Raw genomic sequence first — 20,222 nt, 5'->3', positions numbered from 1 at the left:
AAAATCCACATAGTCATCTTTAAGCACAATATTTCATTTTTATGGCCTTTGTGCACTCCTACATTTAAGAACATTTGAGAGCTCAAGCAAAGCTCTCACATTCCTGGCTCCCACCTCCTAAAGAGAAGAGTCAGAGGTGGGACAAAGGCATCCGTTCTATTTTGACCAGCATGTTAGCAGCTGCCCAGAAAGTTCTATTGAGCTCACGATCTTTAGGGAATTATTTTCTCACAGACTCACTTTTCTGTGTTTGCAACTCAGCACAATTATTCCACCCACCCCACCCCCCAAAATTAGGGAATTCCAATGTCTTTTCCACGATCAATTTTGTTTGGGCATAGTTTCATTTCTAAGAGAGTAGAAAGAGATTGGACCACAAAACGATGTGTAGGGCTGGGCAGTATCTCGTTTTCAGCATTGTTGATATATCACCAGCTAAACTTCACAATATACTGATATAGCACAGTGTCTGAAATAAGGATGGAATTATGCGGGTGGCGCTGTGGGTTAAACCACAGAGCCTAGGACGTGCCAATCAGAAGGTTGGCGGTTCGAATCCCCGCGAGGGGCTGAGCTCCCGTTGCTCGGTCCCTGCTCCTGCCAACCTAGCAGTTCGAAAGCACGTCAAAGTGCAAGTAGATAAATAAAGTAGATAAATAGATAAATAAAGTAGATAAATACCTGGCAGGAAGGTAAACAGCGTTTCCGTGCGCTGCTCTGGTTCGCCAGCAGCGGCTTAGTCATGCTGGCCACATGACCTGGAAGCTGTATGCCGGCTCCCTCGGCCAATATAGCGAGATGAGCGCCGCAACCCCAGAGTCGGTCACGACTGGACCTAATGGTCAGGGGTCCCTTTACCTTTACCTTTATGTGGAGACATTGGCTGTCTTCATGGTTTTTCTCAAGTTACGTTTTTGGCATAGCACACACATCATGATTCGCGATATATCACCAGGTCAAAAATTATGAAACGGATATCCTAATATGGACTTCAAACTGATTTTGGACGATATATCGCCCAGCCCTAATGATGTGGGCACTTTCCTCATTAGACCCTATTGGAGGGCAGCTGCATCACCTCACTCACAGTGAGAATATCTTTGCATCTCTCGGTTCACAATGGAAGGGAGAGAGGTTGTCCAACCCTGACAGCCAATGAAATGTGAGCATGTTTTAAAGAAGCAGGGAGCCTGTGGTAACAGGAACTGACCAGAAAGAGCAAACACTCTGCCATGCATTGTGGATTTTTGAGGGGTTAACTCTGGTTTATCTTTCTTACAGTGAAAAACACACCAGTACTGAATAGCAGGAAGGTTCAGGTCTAGGATTTCTGTTATTTTTGTGCTGCTCATGAATGTGCTGCTCATTGAACCACTGTCAAAAGTGTTCTTTCATAGCCACAGTTAATGGCCATAGTTGGTGGCCCTAAGCAAACTTGGGCTGGAGTTTTGTACACAGTTAACACTGGCATTAAAAGAAAATGATTTATGAATGCATAACGGGCAGCAGAAATGCAGCTTTTGTAAAAAGAAAAACCTACCATGGCTTGCTCTGAAGAGCTGTAAAATATAACTAATGAAACTGTAGGTCCAAAAGCATAATTGACCCCATTATTAGAGATGGGAAATTAAGCCACAAAAATCACTTCTACAAGAAAGAGACATGCTTTCAGCTGAACCAATGTTACAAGCATTCAACTGGGAAGCCCCAAAATGCAGTACATTACAAATATATATGCTATAGCATCTTTGCAATACGGCTTCTTAATAACTTTTAAAATAAATCCCTCATGTCTAATTGAGAGAGTTACTGTTTGAATTAAACTTTCTTTGCAGCATATACCAAGAACTGGACAAAAATTTCTTTAATGGACTAAACACATTAATTGAATTGAATAAACACTTTTTGATCTCCATAGCCTAGTTATCACGTTAATGTTTCAGTGGGAAATGTTGCTTAAAGATATATTTTCAGTCAAAAAGAATTGTGCTCCTTAATTCTCAGAACTTGCAGCTGAATGACAGTAATTTAAATATTCATCCTTGCATTCATTAAAATGATTGCTCAGCAGGAGAAAAATACCACATGTCTTTCTAAATTTAATGAAAACAACTCTCTCTGTGTGTATGTGGTTTTAGAAGCTAATTCAACATGCCAGGTTAAAGTTCTGGGAAGAAAGGAAACAGAGGAAACAGAAACGGGGCATTTTAACAAAATGAAATTGTGTGCTTACCGGTTCCTTTGTCCTTATAATTTGAAATTGATGTAATTTGTACTTCTCCCAGCTATCAAAAGATGATAAATTTTAGACCTAAAGGCATTTTTTTTCAAAAAAAGAAGAAGGTGAAAATGAGATTTAAAATATAAAATAATCTTGGTGATCCATTGTTGTGTATGATCATCATATGATTATGCAATAGTTTGATTATGCAATAGTTGTCAGCTGGTATTCCCTGGGCCAAAGCTGCACAACCCAAAAGGTGAAAAGGCAATATGGAAGTTGCTGCGATTATAAGCAATGAAATTTTACACCAGGCCAGGAACCTGATTTTTAACATGCCACCTCTTACTCCCTTGACAGTGGCAAAGCCAATAGCTGACAAGCGGTGGAAACTGGCAGCACAATCTTAGGCTATTCAGAAACAAGCTCTGTTGAGTTCAGTAGGACTCAGCTGCCAGATAAATGCATAGAGAATTGCAGTTGGAATGTACTTCTGCTTCATGAGTGAAATGTTAAACATGAGTTGATTGGTCAAAATGTTATAGTTTTCAGAGTACAACAATTTCCTGATGGGATTCAGTAGAGCCCTGTTTATCTTCTCTTAGCCCCACCTACCCCCAACCACATGCGAAAGCAGCATGGCCAAACATCAGAGGGAATGGGAGGCCTGAGCTTGCTTGCCCGAGCCAATCCAGCAACGTCCTCTTTCTGTAGACAAGAAACAGAGGATCCATTTGTGTATGTGTGCTGCTTCCTTATTTGGGAAACGGTGGTGCCTTTGGCGGACACAGTTTCTGAGATGAACTCAAGTACAAACAAAGTTACTCTGTAGACCTGAGATGCGGAACTAGTGTTCCACCAGACGCTGTTGGCCGGCGTTTGTCCGCAGACAGCTTTCTGGGTCATGTGGCCAGCATGACTAAACCGCTTCTGGTGCAACGGAACACCGTGACAGGAGCTAGAGCACACGGAAACGCTGTTTATCTTCATCACAGTGGTACCTATTTATCTGCTTGCACTGGTGTGCTTTCGAACTGCTAGGTTGGCAGAAGCTGGGACAGAGCAACAACGGGAGCTCACCCTGTCGCGGGGATTCAACTGCCAATCTTCCGATTGGCAAGCCCAAGAGGCTCAGTGGTTTAGTGTCACCTGCTTCCCCAGCTATTGGTAAAAGAACCTCCCTCAAGAGTACTCCCTCATTTAGAACAGGGATGAGGGACCCTGTGGCCCTGCAGTTGATGTTGGATTGCAACTCCCATCAGACCCCAGCCACTGTAGCAAATGGTCAGGGATGATGGGAGTTGGAGTCAAAGGTTCACCACCCATGATTTAGACTGCTGATTGGAAATCTGCATCATATCTCTTTTAAGTACTTGATTCTTCCATACCTATAATTAAAGGTCTAGTCTGGTCTCTCACTTTCGTCTCTGAGCTTATTGCAATTCGTTTCTCTCCCCCCCCCCCTTTGCTCTTATATTCACAGATGATTTTCCAAAGCCACAGATAACTGTACAGCCTGAAACTCAGTCAGCAATCAAAGGTTCCAATTTAAGTTTTATATGTTCAGCCGCCAGCAGCAGCGATTCCCCGATGACTTTTGCTTGGAAGAAGGACAATGAATTGCTGCATGATGCTGAAATGGAGAATTACGCACATCTCAGGGCACAGGGCGGCGAAGTGATGGAATATACCACCATCCTTAGGCTGCGCAATGTGGAATTCAGCAACGAGGGGAAATATCAGTGTGTTATTTCAAATCACTTTGGCTCATCCTACTCTGTCAAAGCTAAACTCACAGTGAACAGTAAGCATCTTGAGATTATCTGTATATTAAACAAAAATCATATGATATGTAATCCAAAAGGCATCACCCGAAATATTTGGATACTGGAAGTTGAGATGCTGTTAGCGGCCTTCTCTGGACACATGGGGAACAAATGTGAAAGTACATTATATTTGAATGCACCAAAACCATATATATATCTCGGATTCAGTATATCCAACAAAGTTGTCCCAGAATTAACCTTGGAGTGAAATGTAAATGAATACGGTCTGTCTAAAATAAGATTAATTCATATATATGTTTTCCCGAGTTGTGTACGTCACAACCTGTTAAACCTCATTTGATTCTTTAGAAATTATTTATATAAAGTAGACTGCATTTGGTTCATCAAAGATTCAAAGATTCATCAAAGATTCAAAGAATTGCCATCCAAGATATACCCAGTTAAAGAGACCATTCAGTCAAATATGTAAAATGAAATACAGTATCATGGGGGAGAAATTCACACAACTCACACTCCCAGAATTAATGCGTAAACCAGGAGGCAGCAATCATTCAAAATATGCACATCTACAAATTTTGTGATGCCTTTCTCAAATCACAGTATGAATGCAAAATGTGAATATCGGCAGGAATTGCATACAGATATTCATGCAGACATTTTTTTTTAATAAAAAAAAAATCTGATGAAGAAGCAAGGCACACCGAGAGAAACTGATATTGACAGGTTCATCTGTCCCCAAATAAACTAGAGAATCAGCAACGGAATTGATAGCATAGCAAGCAGCCACTTCGTAATGTTATGCTGCTAGTGCTTGGGGTGAGGAAATGATTGCCCTGTATGTGCTTCCCTGAAATCAGTCTTTATTTCAAAAGCAGCTTGCAGATGTTTCCTTCGGAGGGCATTAAAAAATCTAGACCCAGTTGAGCTGGTAGAGAGCAGGGGAAACAATTGTCCATGAATCAGTGGTGACACCGATTCCACTTACATTGTATGGGCATACTGAAAACTGTGGTCTGTACGCTATCTAATAAGAAAACTCACTTGTATCTCTTTGCATCTTTCGTGTTTTTTGTAGTGCTTCCTTCATTTACCAAGATGCCCATGGATCTCACCATCCGTGCAGGGGCAATGGCACGGCTGGAATGTGCTGCAGTTGGCCACCCGGTGCCCCAGATCGCTTGGCAGAAAGATGGCGGCACTGACTTTCCTGCAGCACGTAAGAGACGCATGCACGTGATGCCCGAGGACGATGTCTTCTTTATAGTGGATGTCAAAATCGAAGATACTGGTGTCTACAGCTGCACAGCTCAGAACACTGCTGGGAGCATCTCTGCTAATGCAACGTTAACAGTGTTAGGTAAGATAAAATGTGATTGCCAACTGAACACTGGGGGTGCCCCTTTGTCTTTGCTTGCTGGTAACATGATTAAAGTTTTAGAGATATTTTAGGACTTGGACTCAAATCCCCCCCAGTCTAATATCCCTAGTGCTGTAAGATTGTCACAAGAGCGCCTGGACTAGAATTGTCTGTCAAAAACTTCACTCTTGTGGTTTATCAGCACAACAGCTACTCACTTTGGGTTTTAGTAAAGCAAACAGTCTAATTTGTCAGCGCCCAAATGATATTGAGTGTCAGAACAACCTGGCCACTATAAGGAAATTTTGCCCATGGTTTGACTATTCTCCACCTTCCCATTTCGACTCTCTGGCACCCTATCTGCATAACCTAGCAATTCTAAAATATAGACACGTTTTTACTCTCTCAAGATTGAATGTATTGCCCTTGACTGTACTTGAAGGACGATTCCAACAGATTCCACACGAAAAACACTTATGTCCTTGTGGAGATGGCAGTACCGAATCAGTGGTACATGCCCTTCTGGCTTGACTCTTTATAAAGACTTGAGGAATGAGATTATCACCCCTCTTTTATTGTCCATTCCGGGTCGCCCAACCACTGCCACAGTGTCCTTTCTCTTGGCAGATCAAGATGAGCAGGTGACAGCAAAGGTTGCAAGGTTTTTAGCTGGGCAATCAGAATAAGATCCACTATTTGGCTATTGATTCAAAACCCTAAAATGTATTTTATATAATTGACTTTTTCTTTCTATTCTTTGTATATCATATTGTTGTTTTATTACTGATGGCTGACGCAAATAAAGATTCATTCTTGGTAACATTTATATATTTGTCCCGTCCCCTCCTTCAGAAACGCCCTCGTTTTTGAGGCCTTTGCTGGACCGGACGGTGACGAAAGGTGAAACGGCTGTCTTGCAGTGCATCGCTGGTGGTAGCCCCCCGCCTCGGCTTAACTGGACCAAAGACGACAGCACTCTGATGGTGACGGAGAGGCATTTCTTTGCAGCAGGAAACCAGTTGCTCATCATTGTGGACACAGATTTTGAAGACGCTGGGAAGTACACGTGCGAAATGTCTAATACTCTTGGGACAGAGAGAGGCAACATCCGCCTCAGCGTAATTCCCACGCCAACCTGTGACTCTCCTCAGAATGCTGCCCCGTCTTTGGACGATGATGGATGGGCCACTGTGGGCGTTGTGATCATAGCTGTGGTGTGCTGCGTGGTGGGCACTTCCCTCGTGTGGGTGGTCATCATATACCACACAAGAAGGAGAAATGAAGATTGCAGCATCACAAACACAGGTGTGTAAACTGAAACTTGGCACTGGAAGAGCAGACTGAAATATGTTTGTGGTTAACCTACAGAGGTTTTTCTTCCAGGCTTATTTGTGTCTCTTGACTCCGATTCAGAAGAGCGAATAGCTTTTCAAATACATCCCTCTGTTGCTCATTAGCCTTAAAATGCAGCAAAGAATCTCGATGCTGATAGCTCCGTGTGTTTGCTTAAATCGCAGATGAGACAAATCTGCCTGCTGATATTCCAAGCTATCTGTCATCCCAAGGAACTCTAGCTGAAAGGCAAGATGGATATGGGTCATTGGAGAATGGAAGTCAACATCATTTTGTATCTTCATCCTCATCCATGGGAGGATATTTCTTACAACAAAGAGACAGCGGCGGTAAGCATTCAAAATGTTGAAGTGTACCATCCGAAAGCTAGAGATCCAATCACTATTGTCCTTAATTCATGGAGGGTAGCTTCTTCGACAGATAGACTCTGTTGATGAGAAAATTGTCAACAATGGCTATGGTCCCTTAAAGGGTATTGGAATATCAAAACACTTGCCATCTTTTAGCATTTAGTAGTAGATCATTGGTGTATACAGATGCAAATTCATACATTTTTATCTTGCTGAGGAGTGCTTCCAGGAAATGGCTTGGAGATTTTTCTTGTGCATTTTCTTTCATTTTATTTTCCACCTGGAGCCAAGCTTTTCAACCACTGGCCAAGGACATCAATACAGTAGTGATCCGAATGCTACCAAGCGTCTTCAGCAAGAGAGTCAGCTGAGACCTTTCTGTCTTGACAGGATAAGTTCAGTTTTTCCCCATTCCCCAGCATCATGCAGAGGTGCTTTTGTTCCAAGTTAGTACTTTCCCAAGTCTTCCATATCCAGAAGGCAAAGTCTGTATCCACTGGTTCTTTCTGTGAGATGCAACAGAAGGACTTGGTGTGGCAGCTGTATTTTGTGCCCTACTTAACGCTGTAGATCAGAGGTGGGGAGACTGTGGCCCCCCCAGAGGCATCTGAAGGCAACCCTGTTTAGGGAAGTTTTTAATGTTTAATGTTTTATCGTGTTTTTAATATTCTGTTGGGAGCTGCCCAGCATGGCCAGGGAAACCCAGCCAGATGGGCAGGGTATAAACAATACAGTTGTACCTCGTTTTGCAGCTGGGATCTGTTCCGGAGCCCCGGCCGCTAACCGAAAAGGACACAGGGCAAAGCGCCACATCTGCGCGCACGCATGGTGTGGTTTGCGCTATTGCGCATGCGCGAAGCGCAATTTAGAGCTTCTGCACATGCTCAAGCGGCAAACCCGGAAGTAACCCATTCTGGTACATCCGGGTTTGCTGCGGACATACACTGGAATGGACGCTAGACAAGGTGGACATTCACAGAGGTATTACTGTAAATAATAATCATCATCATCTTGCAACTCCCATCAGCCTCAACTAATGATCAGAGATGATGGGACAACAGCTTGTGGGCCACAGATTCCCCACCCTTGTTCTAGCTCTCGCTGTTGAGGAAATCTTGTGCCAGAATAAGTGCACCTAACTTGACAAGGAACATTATGACAGTGACCCTGCCAATGACTGTGATCTAGAGGGCTGCACAGTCAGTTCTTTATAACGAATGTTGTTAGGAGATCCTCTCCGCTGCCACGCTGCCCAAGCAGCAGCTTTTCCATACCTTTGACAAGCTGCTTCTAGAATTTAGGGGCATTTTTACAGAAAGCTGAGATGTCCCACAGCGTGGTCAGTGCTACACCATCTAAATAGACTCTGGGGAACTGGATGTTAAGGGTGCACAACTCTTAACACTGGAAACCACTAACTCTGAAAAATCTCATTAAGTTCTCAAATTAGTATGATATCTGGGACCTTTGGGTGAAGGGTGGACTCTAAATACACTTAATAAAGAAATAAACGAGTACAGTGGTACCTCGGGTTAAGTACTTAATTCGTTCCGGAGGTCCGTACTTAACCTGAAACTGTTCTTAACCTGAAGCACCACTTTAGCTAATGGGGCCTCCTGCTGCTGCCGCACCACCGGAGCACAATTTCGGTTCTCATCCTGAAGCAAAGTTCTTAACCTGAAGCACTATTTCTGGGTTAGCAGAGTCTGTAACCTGAAGCGTATGTAACCTAAAGCGTATGTAACCCGAGGTACCACTGTACCTCAAAATAATATTGCTTTGAAATCAATAAAAAATTATTCACTGCATAGCTTTTTTATAATATGTATTCATATATAACTGTTAAAGGGATCCTGACCTATACACCATTTCTCTTTTGAAGGAATTTGTCATACAGATAACTGCAGCGAAAATGACTTGGAAGCTGTAACAGATCCATTCTTATGTCATTATCTGGGAACTTCAGGAAGTATATATTTGAAAAGCAATATATGTGGCCCAGATATGTTTGATGTATACCACGCAGGTAATCTTCATTCCATATGTATATATAAAATAGTTTGCTGCATTTCATTGTCTCTTTTTGAAGGCTCTCTTTTGCTTAGCGAAGCTAACCCAACCTTGTTTTTTTGCTTATGGTGTTTGTTTAAGGCTGCAATCCAGAGCAAAGGACTGTGTGTGCGGACCTGTATGACTCAAGCTGCTTGAAGGAAAAGGAATGCTACCCCTATCCCCACCCGCCTGAAGATCCTTTTGACCAGTATATCAGCATTTCTGGAATACACCCTCCAAGTAGTAAATTGCTCCCCTCTGCTTACACTCAGCGTGAAGACAGTGGAACAAGAAGCTTGCATCTGAATTTGGATGCATGTGAATTTAGCAGAAATCAAGAGCTTCCTCCTCTTACTACAAGCGGCACTTTCATGGGTATGCTTTCAGTGGTTAAAATAGCTTTGAAAAAGCAAATAAATGTGAACCATGGGCATGCAGTCTCCATTATTAGTGTATTTTTGGTCTTTGTGGAAGCCGCCCAGAGTGGCTGGGGAAACCCCGCCAGATGGGCGGGGTGCAAATAATAAATTATTATTATTATTTCAACATTGGGTTGGGAAATTCAGCATTCAGCACCCATTTGCACACAGAATTCCCCAACCAGCTGGCGACAGTGTTGAATGAAAATCTGCAGCCACATGTATACCGCCTCTGGCTAAACTCAGGGAGTTGACTATTTTAAAAATGCATCTTGTTACTAACTTCAACATTTAACTGTGTCAAAAGGCAGAGGTAGAAAGGTGAATCTGATTTAAGAACATTTCACTGGTCTGTGGGGTGGCCTTTTGTCCCTTCTTAATGGAGAGCATTTGACAAACATATTTTCTCTCTTGTGTGTCTTTCAGGAACGTTTGGGAAACCTATATGGAGACACCAGCTTGATTCCTTCTCAAGTTGTAGGCAGCCTTCAATTTGGCAGCCAAGAGCTTCTCAAAGTCATCCTCGTGAATCATTGAATTTTGACTCAGAGTCTGAGGATGATAACAGAAAAGACCGGACGTTTCATGAAGGGGACAGTGGTAATTGTATATACAAACAGGCTGCTGAAAATTTTAGGACTTCTGCTTTTCGGTTCTCTGAGTTGGATACATAGCTCCCTCTCTACCCTGCAAGCTGATTTATGAACCAAAGGAATATACTACCTCAAAGTGGACATTATTTAAAAAAGGAGAGGAAAGAAGACACTCCATACTTGTTTTTTATTAGGGCTATGATTCAAAAAGAAAGAAAGAAATACATTTTTTTTATACAGATGCAGTTTTATTGCCAAAACATTATACATTTTTATGCAGATTATACATTCCTTATAGAATATATTTCTAATAATTTTATAGCTTTGTTTTAACTGAATGGTACCTTTTTGTAAATTAATGGTGTGAATAATAACTATGCATTTGTTACTAAGACAGATTTCATTTTGTTGAAATGGGTGCTAAAGTGTTCTAAAGGAATACCAACATATGTACATGTTTTGTTTCCAAGGGGTGTGTGTGTGTGTGTGTGTGTGTGTGTGTGTGTGCACGCATTTAATGGTCATTCCAAAGTTGTAAGCAGGTAAAATGGTCATATTTTCATATCACTTTTTAATACATTGGGCTGCCTTGTGCACTGTAATAAAAAGAAAAATACAGCCGGCTTTTTATGTTCAGAGAAATGAAAAAGTCGTTTCCCTCCTCCAACCATCTTTTCACCAATTTGTCTGCAGTACAGTGCATAAGCGCCCATAGCAGAATATTTGGCATCTGAACAAAGGCACTTGTGAGTCTCCTTTGCAAGATAGCGTTCATTATTTTACTTGAGCTGCTACTTTTGATTTAGGCAGCTTCGCCAATGTGCATCACAGTTCTGCAGAGCGAAATGAGCAACAGCATATTCAAACCCACCATACATTGGCCTAATTCCAAGTTGTATGTAGAGCTTTGCACATGCAAAGGAACAGCCCATCCACATGTGATGCATTCCTTAAGGCAGACATGTTTGATTTGTTTGAATCTTTGATTGCGTGCCACTGGAAAACATTCCCAAACGAATATGAGTTAATCATTTTATGCTTGTTATTTTACCATTTCAGTTTCCCAAACAAAATCATCTCTCAAAATGTAGCAATGTCCAATTATTATTTTTTTGCCAAAGATCGAAAAATAGTTTAAAAACCTGTTTACCAAGTAATTCAACAGTCTGTTAACCCTGCTTTATGAAAACATACCCCAATAAAGTATTTTCATAACACTTTCAGAAGGTTACCTACCTAGGAACGGAACAAAGCTTACAGCTGATGAAGTCTTCTAATTGTAAAGAAGTAACTGGGAACATTACTTCTTACGTATCCTCACTCGAAAACAGCAAAAGCCACCCTGCTCTGTTTGAGCCAAAACACTCTGATGGGCAAAGTACTTGTGGTGGGGCTACACTGCACATATCCTAACACTTTCGCCATCAGTCACTGTCAGTTCAGACTCCAAAGCTGTACAGTGGTACCTCTGGTTACAGATTTAATTCATTCCGGGGTGCCATGCGCACCCTGAAAAATCCTTAACTAGAGGCGCCACTTCTGCACGCATGCACAGCGCGATAGAGTGCTTCTGCACATGCATGAGTGGCAAAACCTGGACGTATACCCGTAACCCGAACCTGGAGGTTACGCAACACAAGGTACCACTGTATATGGAAAGTTAGACTGTTTTGCCCTGATGTACTTCCCTTAGCACTTGCTTATGTTGAATTGCATTTGCCATTTCAATGCTTCCCAGTTTGGGAAGACCCAGAACAGTTTTGATGTCCACAGTGCATTCCAGGTTACAAGTTAAAAATCACAGGTCCCAATACCTTTGGGGAAAGTACCTTTCCACAAACCGAAAGGGCAAAAGCACAGGGTTTTGAAGGTGATGATGGTCAGCTGGTCCCTTTTGGTAGGGAGCTGCATCTTTACTTGTCCCCCATTGAGATCATGCAGGACAGGTGAGCATGGTTTGGCCTAAGCAACCTCATGGACCAAACAAGGCCTTCATTTGGCCTGCAGGCCAGAGATTCCTCGGTGCTACTCTAGAGACTTAAGTTACTTCCTACAACCACTGACTAGCATTGTTGCCTTCCTCTGAACCTTTTCCGATTTGTCTATATCCTCAAAATGCTGTGACCAGAACTTTATGCAGTATTCCAGACAAGGTCTGGCTGGAAGTATAACTTTTTGAGTCTTGGAAACAATGGTTCTGTTAATGCAACCTAAAATTGTGTTTTGCAGCCACATTAACACTGCTGGCATGATCATCCTGAGACTACAAGCTCAAGGTTCTTTGCTCATATAGCATTGCCAAGCCAGGTATTCCACATCCTATGCCTGTGGATTTGACCACCCGCACTCAGTATATTGCTAAAAATGATTGGGTATAATGCGGTAAAGGTAAAGGACCCCTGACAATTAAGTCCAGTCGCAAACGACTTTGGGCTTGCAGCGCTCATCTCGCTTTACTGGCCGAGGGAGCCAACGTTTGTCCACAGACAGTTTTTCCAGGTCATGTGGCCAGCATGACTAAGCCGCTTCAGGCAAACCAGAGCAGCGCACAGAAACTGTTTACCTTCCCGCCGGAGTGGTACCTATTTATCTACTTTGACATGCTTTCGAACTGCTAGGTTGGCAGAAGCTGGGACCGAGCAACGGGAGCTCACCCCGTGGCGGGGATTCGAACTGCCGACCTTCTGATCAGCAAGCCCTAGGCTCAGTGGTTTAGACCACAGTGCCACCCACGTCCCTGTGTATAATGCGTTAAGGGGGACTCAAATATTTTTCAGGGTGTGTGATACAATTTTCATCACCTCCAAATATGCACACAGTAGAGGGCTTACTTGAAAACGTTCTCTACTCTCCCTGCATGTGCAAAGTTCATATATTACAGAGAAGCCATTGTATTTGCAGCCCTATATTAAGTGGAGGTTATCCATGTATTACTCTAAAGTAAAGCGGAGGTGGCTAACCTGTGGCCACCAGATACTGCTGAACTACAATTTTTGACCATTGACCATGGTAGCTGCAGTTGATAGGAATTGGAGGCCAACTTATGGAGGAAGCACATAATTCCCTATTGTCTTAAAGATACATATTTAAGTATTCTTCAGTTAAATGGTACAATTCATCTAGACCAGGTTTAAAGTGGGGGAACCACACTATTTTTAAGCAAAAATGGTGGAGTGGTAAGAAATGTATATCAAGGTATTGAAAGCCTAATTTACCCTCATCTGTTTTCATTACTCGAGGGCTCCTGAAAGTTGTGAATCCTCATCTCAACAATGTGCTTAGACCCATGTGGCTCCCTGTAGGCTAATATTATGAGTCTCTTTTTAAAAAATATATTAAAAAATCCCTTCACTTTGAAGGTGCAAATTTATATAGTTGTCAGACTTTTTAAAGCTTAATTGAAAGCAGCTGTTGGAACAGAAATCTGTAGGCTGCATCTTTCAGAGAGTAAGTCTGGAGCAAAAGGTCCTTTCCCCTCCCCATTGCCCCTCCCAGTGAAGTCAAAGCTCTCTCTTTTTCTCCCCATCCAGGAACCTGGCATCCAGATTGCAGTGTAATTTCCCTCTTTAATTTCAGCCCTAGCATTGGAGACAGGAAGCTAATCCATCTTCAGTCACCGGTGGTCTAACTGTACAGAATGGATTTTTCATGCTTTTGTTTATCAAATTGCCAGGTTTTCTGACTGTTATTGTTAATTTGTCTTCATTGTTGCCAGATGTGGTTATGTGGTGGCAGACACTGATATCAGCATTTGGGGATAATTAACGGTGTTTTGAGAGAAATTAATTTTTCCAGGGTTAAGACACACTGCTCCGAGACAGTAATGTAAGAAACCCTAAATTAGATTTGCTTGCTCGTGGTGCGATCCTATACTCACTTTCCTAAGAGTAAGCTCATTATTCACTGGATGCTCATACTCAACAATTTTCAATACTTCTGTCTAGAATTACACTAATGACAGATCAGAGTTTAATTTTATAGACAGTTAGACCAGGGGTCAGCAAACGTTTTCAGCAGGGGGCCGGTCCACTGTCCCTCAGAGCTTGTGGGGGGCCGGGCTATATTTTTTTGGGGGGGGGGATGAATGAATTCCTATGCCCCACAAATAACCCAGAGACGCATTTTAAATAAAAGGACACATTCTACTCATGTAAAAACACCAGGCAGGCCACACAAATAACCCAGAGACACATTTTAAATAATAGGAACATTCTACTCATGTAAAAACACGCTGATTCCTGGACCATCCGTGGGCCGGATTTAGAAGGCGATTGGGCCTTAGTTTGCCTACCCATGAGTTAGACTAAAGAGCTAAATATCTGCATGGTGAGATGTGCATAGATAGGCAGACTTTTGGATTCTTTTCCTCTTCTTCCTAGAAGAAGGCTTTCAACAAGTTGGCTTTCCAGTCCTGGGAAATTCCAGAAAAGGGGAGAAAGAATTGACACTAAGCCAAAATAGAGGAGGGTGGGACCCAAACAAGTGTAAAATTCTGCTTTTTGTATTATGGCTTTGCATCTTGTCAGAAGGCCCAGTCTACCCAAAGTTAGGCACTTCTGATTTCCATGGATTTTAAGTAGAGCAAATAGGCATATACTGTACTTAAATCTCCTATTAACATCAATGGGCCTTAATGATGGTTAAGTGTATCATGCTGTTAAGCATATTGCAACACTTTTCAGCTAATAGAGGAGCTCCAGTTTCAATTGTCAACTCCCAATTGCTGGACACTGAGGACCTCTTAAGATGTCTTACAGATGGAATTCCTGAGTAAAAAAACATTCACCGCTTGTGTTGGCTGTGAAGGCTGCCTCTGGACAAATACGCTGTTTGTGCACATTTTGAAAGGAAGAACTATGATTTCTTCACAAGGCACCCTTGATTCTGATATGTGCCTGTATGTAGGAACCAGTTCCAGAGTACATGTTGTCACACATTCATTTTTGGAGGTAGAAAAATTGCAAAAATATATTTTTAGTTTGCTTCCACACACAATTTCTGGCATCTGAGTTTTATTAGTTAGAAAGAGGCTAAACAGTTGACCCTGACACTCTGCACTCATGGAACTCAGAGCTATGCTACGCTATTTTTCCTTCTGACGCAGATATCAAATAAAGTCTGTGGCTTGATATTCATACAGGTGTAGTGCAGGTGATAGGACATGAGTTTGAAACGACAGAATGTTTCGTCAGAAGCTCTTTTCTTACAATCTGAATCCCCTTCGGATACTTGAAGATGGTTTTAATATCACCTCTCAGTCTTCTCCCAGCTAAACATTCCTCAATCATTCCTCATAAGGTTTGGTCTCCAGACCTTTTATTATTTTCCTCGCCCTCCTCTGCACACTTTCCAGGTTTTCAATATCCTTCTTGTTATGTACTGAAGTTCTCACCCTGGGCCAGCAGGGGGGTACTGTAGATAGTTATGCAAATAAGGGATCGAAAGTGACGTTCAGTGAACGGATAGTTTTAGAAAATTGTTACAGTTACGTTGTAGTGGAGCTCTATATAAGCAGGCTGACTGAACCCTTCAGTTGAGTTCTGTTCGGGCCTGTGAATAAACAAGAGCTGTTTGAAGAATCGCTGTGTCGTCTGATATGTTCACCCACAACTTAACACATCTTACATTGTGGCACCCAGAACAGGACACAGTACTCAGGTGAGGTCTAACTAGGGCAGCAAAGAGTGGAACTATTACTTCCCTTGATCTGGACATTATACTTCGGTGGATGCAACCTAGAATTTCACCAGCTTTAATGGACACTGCTTAGACACTGCTTCATTTTTTTTGTTGCTGCTTTGATTTGTGTGCATCTGTATATTATCAAAAATTAAACCAGTGTGCTCATTGAGCCCCACCTGTTAATTACCCTAGGCTGCATCTTTTTTGTGTGTACTTTTCAGGGAGGACCTAAAATCAATATATTTCCCTCAACAGATGTTTTATACGACTAGTGTGTGACATTTCTAAAGCCACAACCTGTGATTCTGGAGTAAGTCTCAATGAATTTGTTGGGTAGACAGGCATAGGACTATGGCTTAGAAAAAGTTGGGCTTTGCTTTTAGACCTCTTCAGCCACATTTTCCTGATATGCACTTGTAAGCATGCTGCGTTTTCTAGTTCTGTGTGTTCCTCAATGTGATGTGGCAGGAATATCTTCTGAAGCAGTAGGGTCCAATACAGGGATGAGTTCCTATCCCTTCCCCCGTGTTTTTTGTTTCGGTTTTTTTTTTTCCTTTCAGATGTTGCCGTAAATCACTTACAGAACTGACAGCGTTTGGGCTGCATGACAAACGTTCCATAATAATGCAGCCCGATAAAAATGTGGAATTTCTGAGGTTACTACTTGTAATGCTTTTGGTGCCGTTGTAAATTCCCAGCTGTGTCAGCGTAGGTGGAAAGCAAGTCATAAATAAAAAGTGTGCAGAGAGATCTCTTGCTATGAGCCAAATTCCATGACTTCATTCAACTACTTAAAAAGAAAAAAATCTGATAAAGTCATTAGCATTATCTTAATTACATTTTTTGTGTTAGAAATGGTCTACAATGTATATTGGGCGTCTGATGAGCATCCATACTGCCCTGCTTAGAAACATACATGCATGGGAAAGAGACTGGGGGAGACTGGTGTCCCAGGAAAAAATCTTATTGATAACAAATAAACAAGAGCTTTGTGTATTTTGATAGGAGGGACAGATCCAACAGATAAGGAAGGGGGGAAACTCTGCAATTGTCTGTGGCTTTAATGTGCTAAGAGACATTGATAATTCTAGGATAATAATAGCTTGGTTTAACCTGCCAAGCATTTTATGGGAATTGTATACTGCAGGACGAAGGAAATGGGTAAAGTTTTGAATTTGGTGCATGTAGTATCGAACAGTGCCAGATTTACGTATAACCTAAACAAGCTATAGCTTAGGGCAGGCTTCCTCAACTTCGGCCCTCCTGATGTTTTTGGCCTACAACTCCCATGATCCCAAGCTAGCAGGACCAGTGGTCAGGGATGATGGGAATTGTAGTTTCAAAACATCTGGAGGGCTGAGGATGAGGATGCCTGGCATAGGGTCCTACTTCTCTTGTGGGCCTGAAAAAAAATTAAAGAAAAATAACTGGATGTACATTTCCAAAATATAAAATAAAAAACAAATAAAATAAAACCTACATACAGCAACAGTGTTTTGTGCTGTGTAGGCTCCTATGATGTAATGCCAATGTGTTTGCATTATTAAGTTTGTTATGAATAAAAAATCATTTTATGTTAGAGCTTAATAATTATTTCACTATTAATATACTTCTTCATTGTATTTCAGTTCAACTATTACTTTGATAAAATACATATTTTGTTATGTGCAAATGGCTTTAGATACCTGTTAGGTCCATAAATTACCATATAGCATATATTCAACACAAAAAACAGTGACAATTTGTTGTTGACAAAGGACAGCTGGGCATATAAAGGGCCCCATTACCTTCAGTAGCTTAGGGCCTCATCAAACCTACATCTAGTCCTGGTATGGAATAACTAAAACAAGACGTGTTTTGGCAGTGCCCATGCTGTCATATCAGAGGTTTTTCAAGCTTTTAAGACTTGTGGAGGTAGTGGTAGTGTAGAAATGTTGAAGCTTATATTGAACTGGTTATGAATCCAAAGTGGTGTCAACGTGACTTGAAATTTGATAGGAAGAACCAAATGCACAAATACAGGAAAGGTGACTGCTACCTTGACGCCATTACATGTGAATATTCACTTTTACTTATAAAGGCATTTCTAAACCAGCAGCTCATTATAATAAAATATTGTGGAAGTGTTTCCCCAAATTAAAGCAAAATCTACAGTCACATTTCATTCTGCAAATGGACAGGATCAAGTGATCCAACAAGGAATTCAATTAAGTGCGTTCTCTAAACACTCTTGACAGAACAAAAATGTTTTCAGCAAACAATGGAACAGATTAGGATTTGCAAGTGCCTGTTTAATTTCAACAGGAAGTGTATCCCAAAGGGTTAGTGCTACTGTTCTGAAAGCTTTAGTTCCAGCAGAAGCTGCTAATAGTGGCATGGGGGGGCAGGGGGTGGTTGCCCCAGGCACAAAATTGTTAGGGGGTGCAAAAATTCAACACTCGGTGCTGCCTCAATACAGTTGCGCGCTTCCGTCATCGGGCTCCATTAAAAATGGCTTCTCCTTGCAAATCAGGAAGTGACCTCTTCAGACAACAGAACGACTCTTCGTATCTCTCTGGCTGCAATCTCTGCTAGGCAGTTGAATGTGCATGCGTACTCCATCCATTTTTCTCTCTCCCATCCACCCCCTGCATGCCCCGGACACAGGCAACCCATGCTACACCACTGACTGCTAAACAAACACCTGTGGGACACTCAGGAGAGCTTCTCTGCATGATGACAATGACCTGACTGGTGTATAAGGAGGCAAGGTGCTCCTTCTAGTAACCTGATCCTAGGTCATTCAGGGCTTTGTACACTAACACTAATACATTGAACTTAGCTCAGGAATGTCATGTTGGCTGATGTCACGTTGCTGATATAGACATTTAAAGCAGTAACAGACCACTTTAAACAGTACAGTAGTACCTCTGGCTAAGAACTTAATTCGTTCTGGAGGTCCGTTCTTAACCTGAAACTGTTCTTAACCTGAGGTACCACTCTAGCTGATGGGGCCTCCCGCTGCTGCCGCGCTGCCGGAGCACAATTTCTGTTCTCAACCTGAAGCAAAGTTCTTAACCCGAGGTACTATTTCTGGGTTAGCGGAGTCTGTAACCTGAAGCGTCTGTAACCTGAAGCATCTGTAACCCAAGGTACCACTGTAATGGGTTCCCCTAAAGAATCCCAGGAACTGTTGTTCATTAAAGGTGGAGAGATTTGTCAGCTACAATTCTAAGAGTTCTCTGGGAAAAGAGGATTGATTGTTAAACCCTGTCAAAACTGTAGCTCCATGAGGGGAATAGGTGTCTCAGAACAACTCTCAACATTCTCAGTTCTCAAGATGTTTTGGGAAAAGCCAAGTGGTATGATGCAGCTTCAAATGTACCATGTGGATGGGACCTAAGAGTTCCAACAGTGAATTTGCCCCCATTATTGGCATTCAGTCAATTCCACAAAGATGCATGCATTAGATATTTTTCCCTACATGAGAAATGCACACCTCTCTGAACTTTACCTGGAAACATAAAAGTAGAACAAACCAGTCAGTCACACTACCAGCGAACTACTGAGATGTCCTCAGTTGGGTAAGGCAATTGCAAAACAACATCAACAACAACCTTAATAATTTCTGTTTGCTTTTTAAACAACTAAAGTCCCTCACCTTCCATTCCTCCTCTAGGCTCATACGATCATGTGCATTTTAAAGAATATTTTGGGAGGTGCATTGGCTGAATACAAATTACCAGCTTACCATCTGAGAAATGAGGAGAGGCTTGCCAGTTTAAAAATGTGTGCTAAGCTCAGCACTGCTGATGACTGTGGGTGGTCTTGTGGTTTTCCAGAGTTGTAGTATGCCACAAGTTGCTGTCCCTGTTCCTTGGGTTGCCTATATGTTGTGTTACTGCGGAGCTGGGATGTTCGCTCTACTTACCCTTTCATGCATTTTTATGGGTTTTTTTTAACTGTTCTTCGTTTACAGAAGGAGATGGTTTGTTCTGTTCCTACGTCTGAACATGTTAACACATATGGGTAATGGTGTTGTTTGCATTAGTTTCCAAATGCGTAGGTGTGATGGAATATCCAGGAAAAAGCAGTGCAGGTGGAATTCCACCAGAGTGGAATATGCTGAGCTACAGCTTCACTCTGATTGGCGGAAAGTACAGCTAGCCAGAAGGAGGGTGGAGACAGGACTCTGTTCATGGCATTGGGCTGGGAAAACAGTATAACCTCTGAGCTGTGGAAAATCCACCCTAAGGGGATATTTGCAGCCAGAGAAGGCAGTCTCTGAACTGGGGGCTAGATTGAAAGACAGTGGTTATTGTCTTTCAAAGGGTATACAGACATGAGAAAGCTGAATTCTGGGAGAAGAAAAGTGGAGTTCTGAGGGAACACTCTACTTAAATCCCACTTCCATAGGAAGGGGATAGAT

The 20,222-nt window shown here is 42.1% G+C and overlaps 1 protein-coding gene across 2 annotated transcripts in view; it reads left to right on the top strand.

Moving 5' to 3' along the window:
- Positions 1-11,349, top strand: part of LRIG3 (leucine rich repeats and immunoglobulin like domains 3) — a 56,344-nt gene extending 44,995 nt beyond the window's left edge. For both annotated transcript variants that reach the window (XM_083574415.1, XM_083574416.1), the window contains 7 exons: positions 3,705-4,025; positions 5,084-5,365; positions 6,218-6,670; positions 6,883-7,047; positions 8,951-9,094; positions 9,220-9,495; positions 9,966-11,349. In XM_083574415.1, coding sequence (XP_083430541.1) covers positions 3,705-4,025; positions 5,084-5,365; positions 6,218-6,670; positions 6,883-7,047; positions 8,951-9,094; positions 9,220-9,495; positions 9,966-10,213 — 1,889 coding nt within the window. In that variant the 3' untranslated portion in view covers positions 10,214-11,349. The remainder of the gene's footprint in view (positions 1-3,704; positions 4,026-5,083; positions 5,366-6,217; positions 6,671-6,882; positions 7,048-8,950; positions 9,095-9,219; positions 9,496-9,965) is intronic.
- The last annotated feature ends 8,873 nt before the right edge of the window (positions 11,350-20,222 follow it).

Source organism: Podarcis filfolensis (genome assembly GCF_964270895.1).
Source record: "Podarcis filfolensis genome assembly, chromosome: 10".
In the NCBI taxonomy this organism is placed as follows: domain Eukaryota; kingdom Metazoa; phylum Chordata; class Lepidosauria; order Squamata; family Lacertidae; genus Podarcis; species Podarcis filfolensis.
The sequence above is the reverse complement of the archived record's forward strand: the minus strand, read 5'-3'. Positions and strand labels throughout refer to the sequence as shown.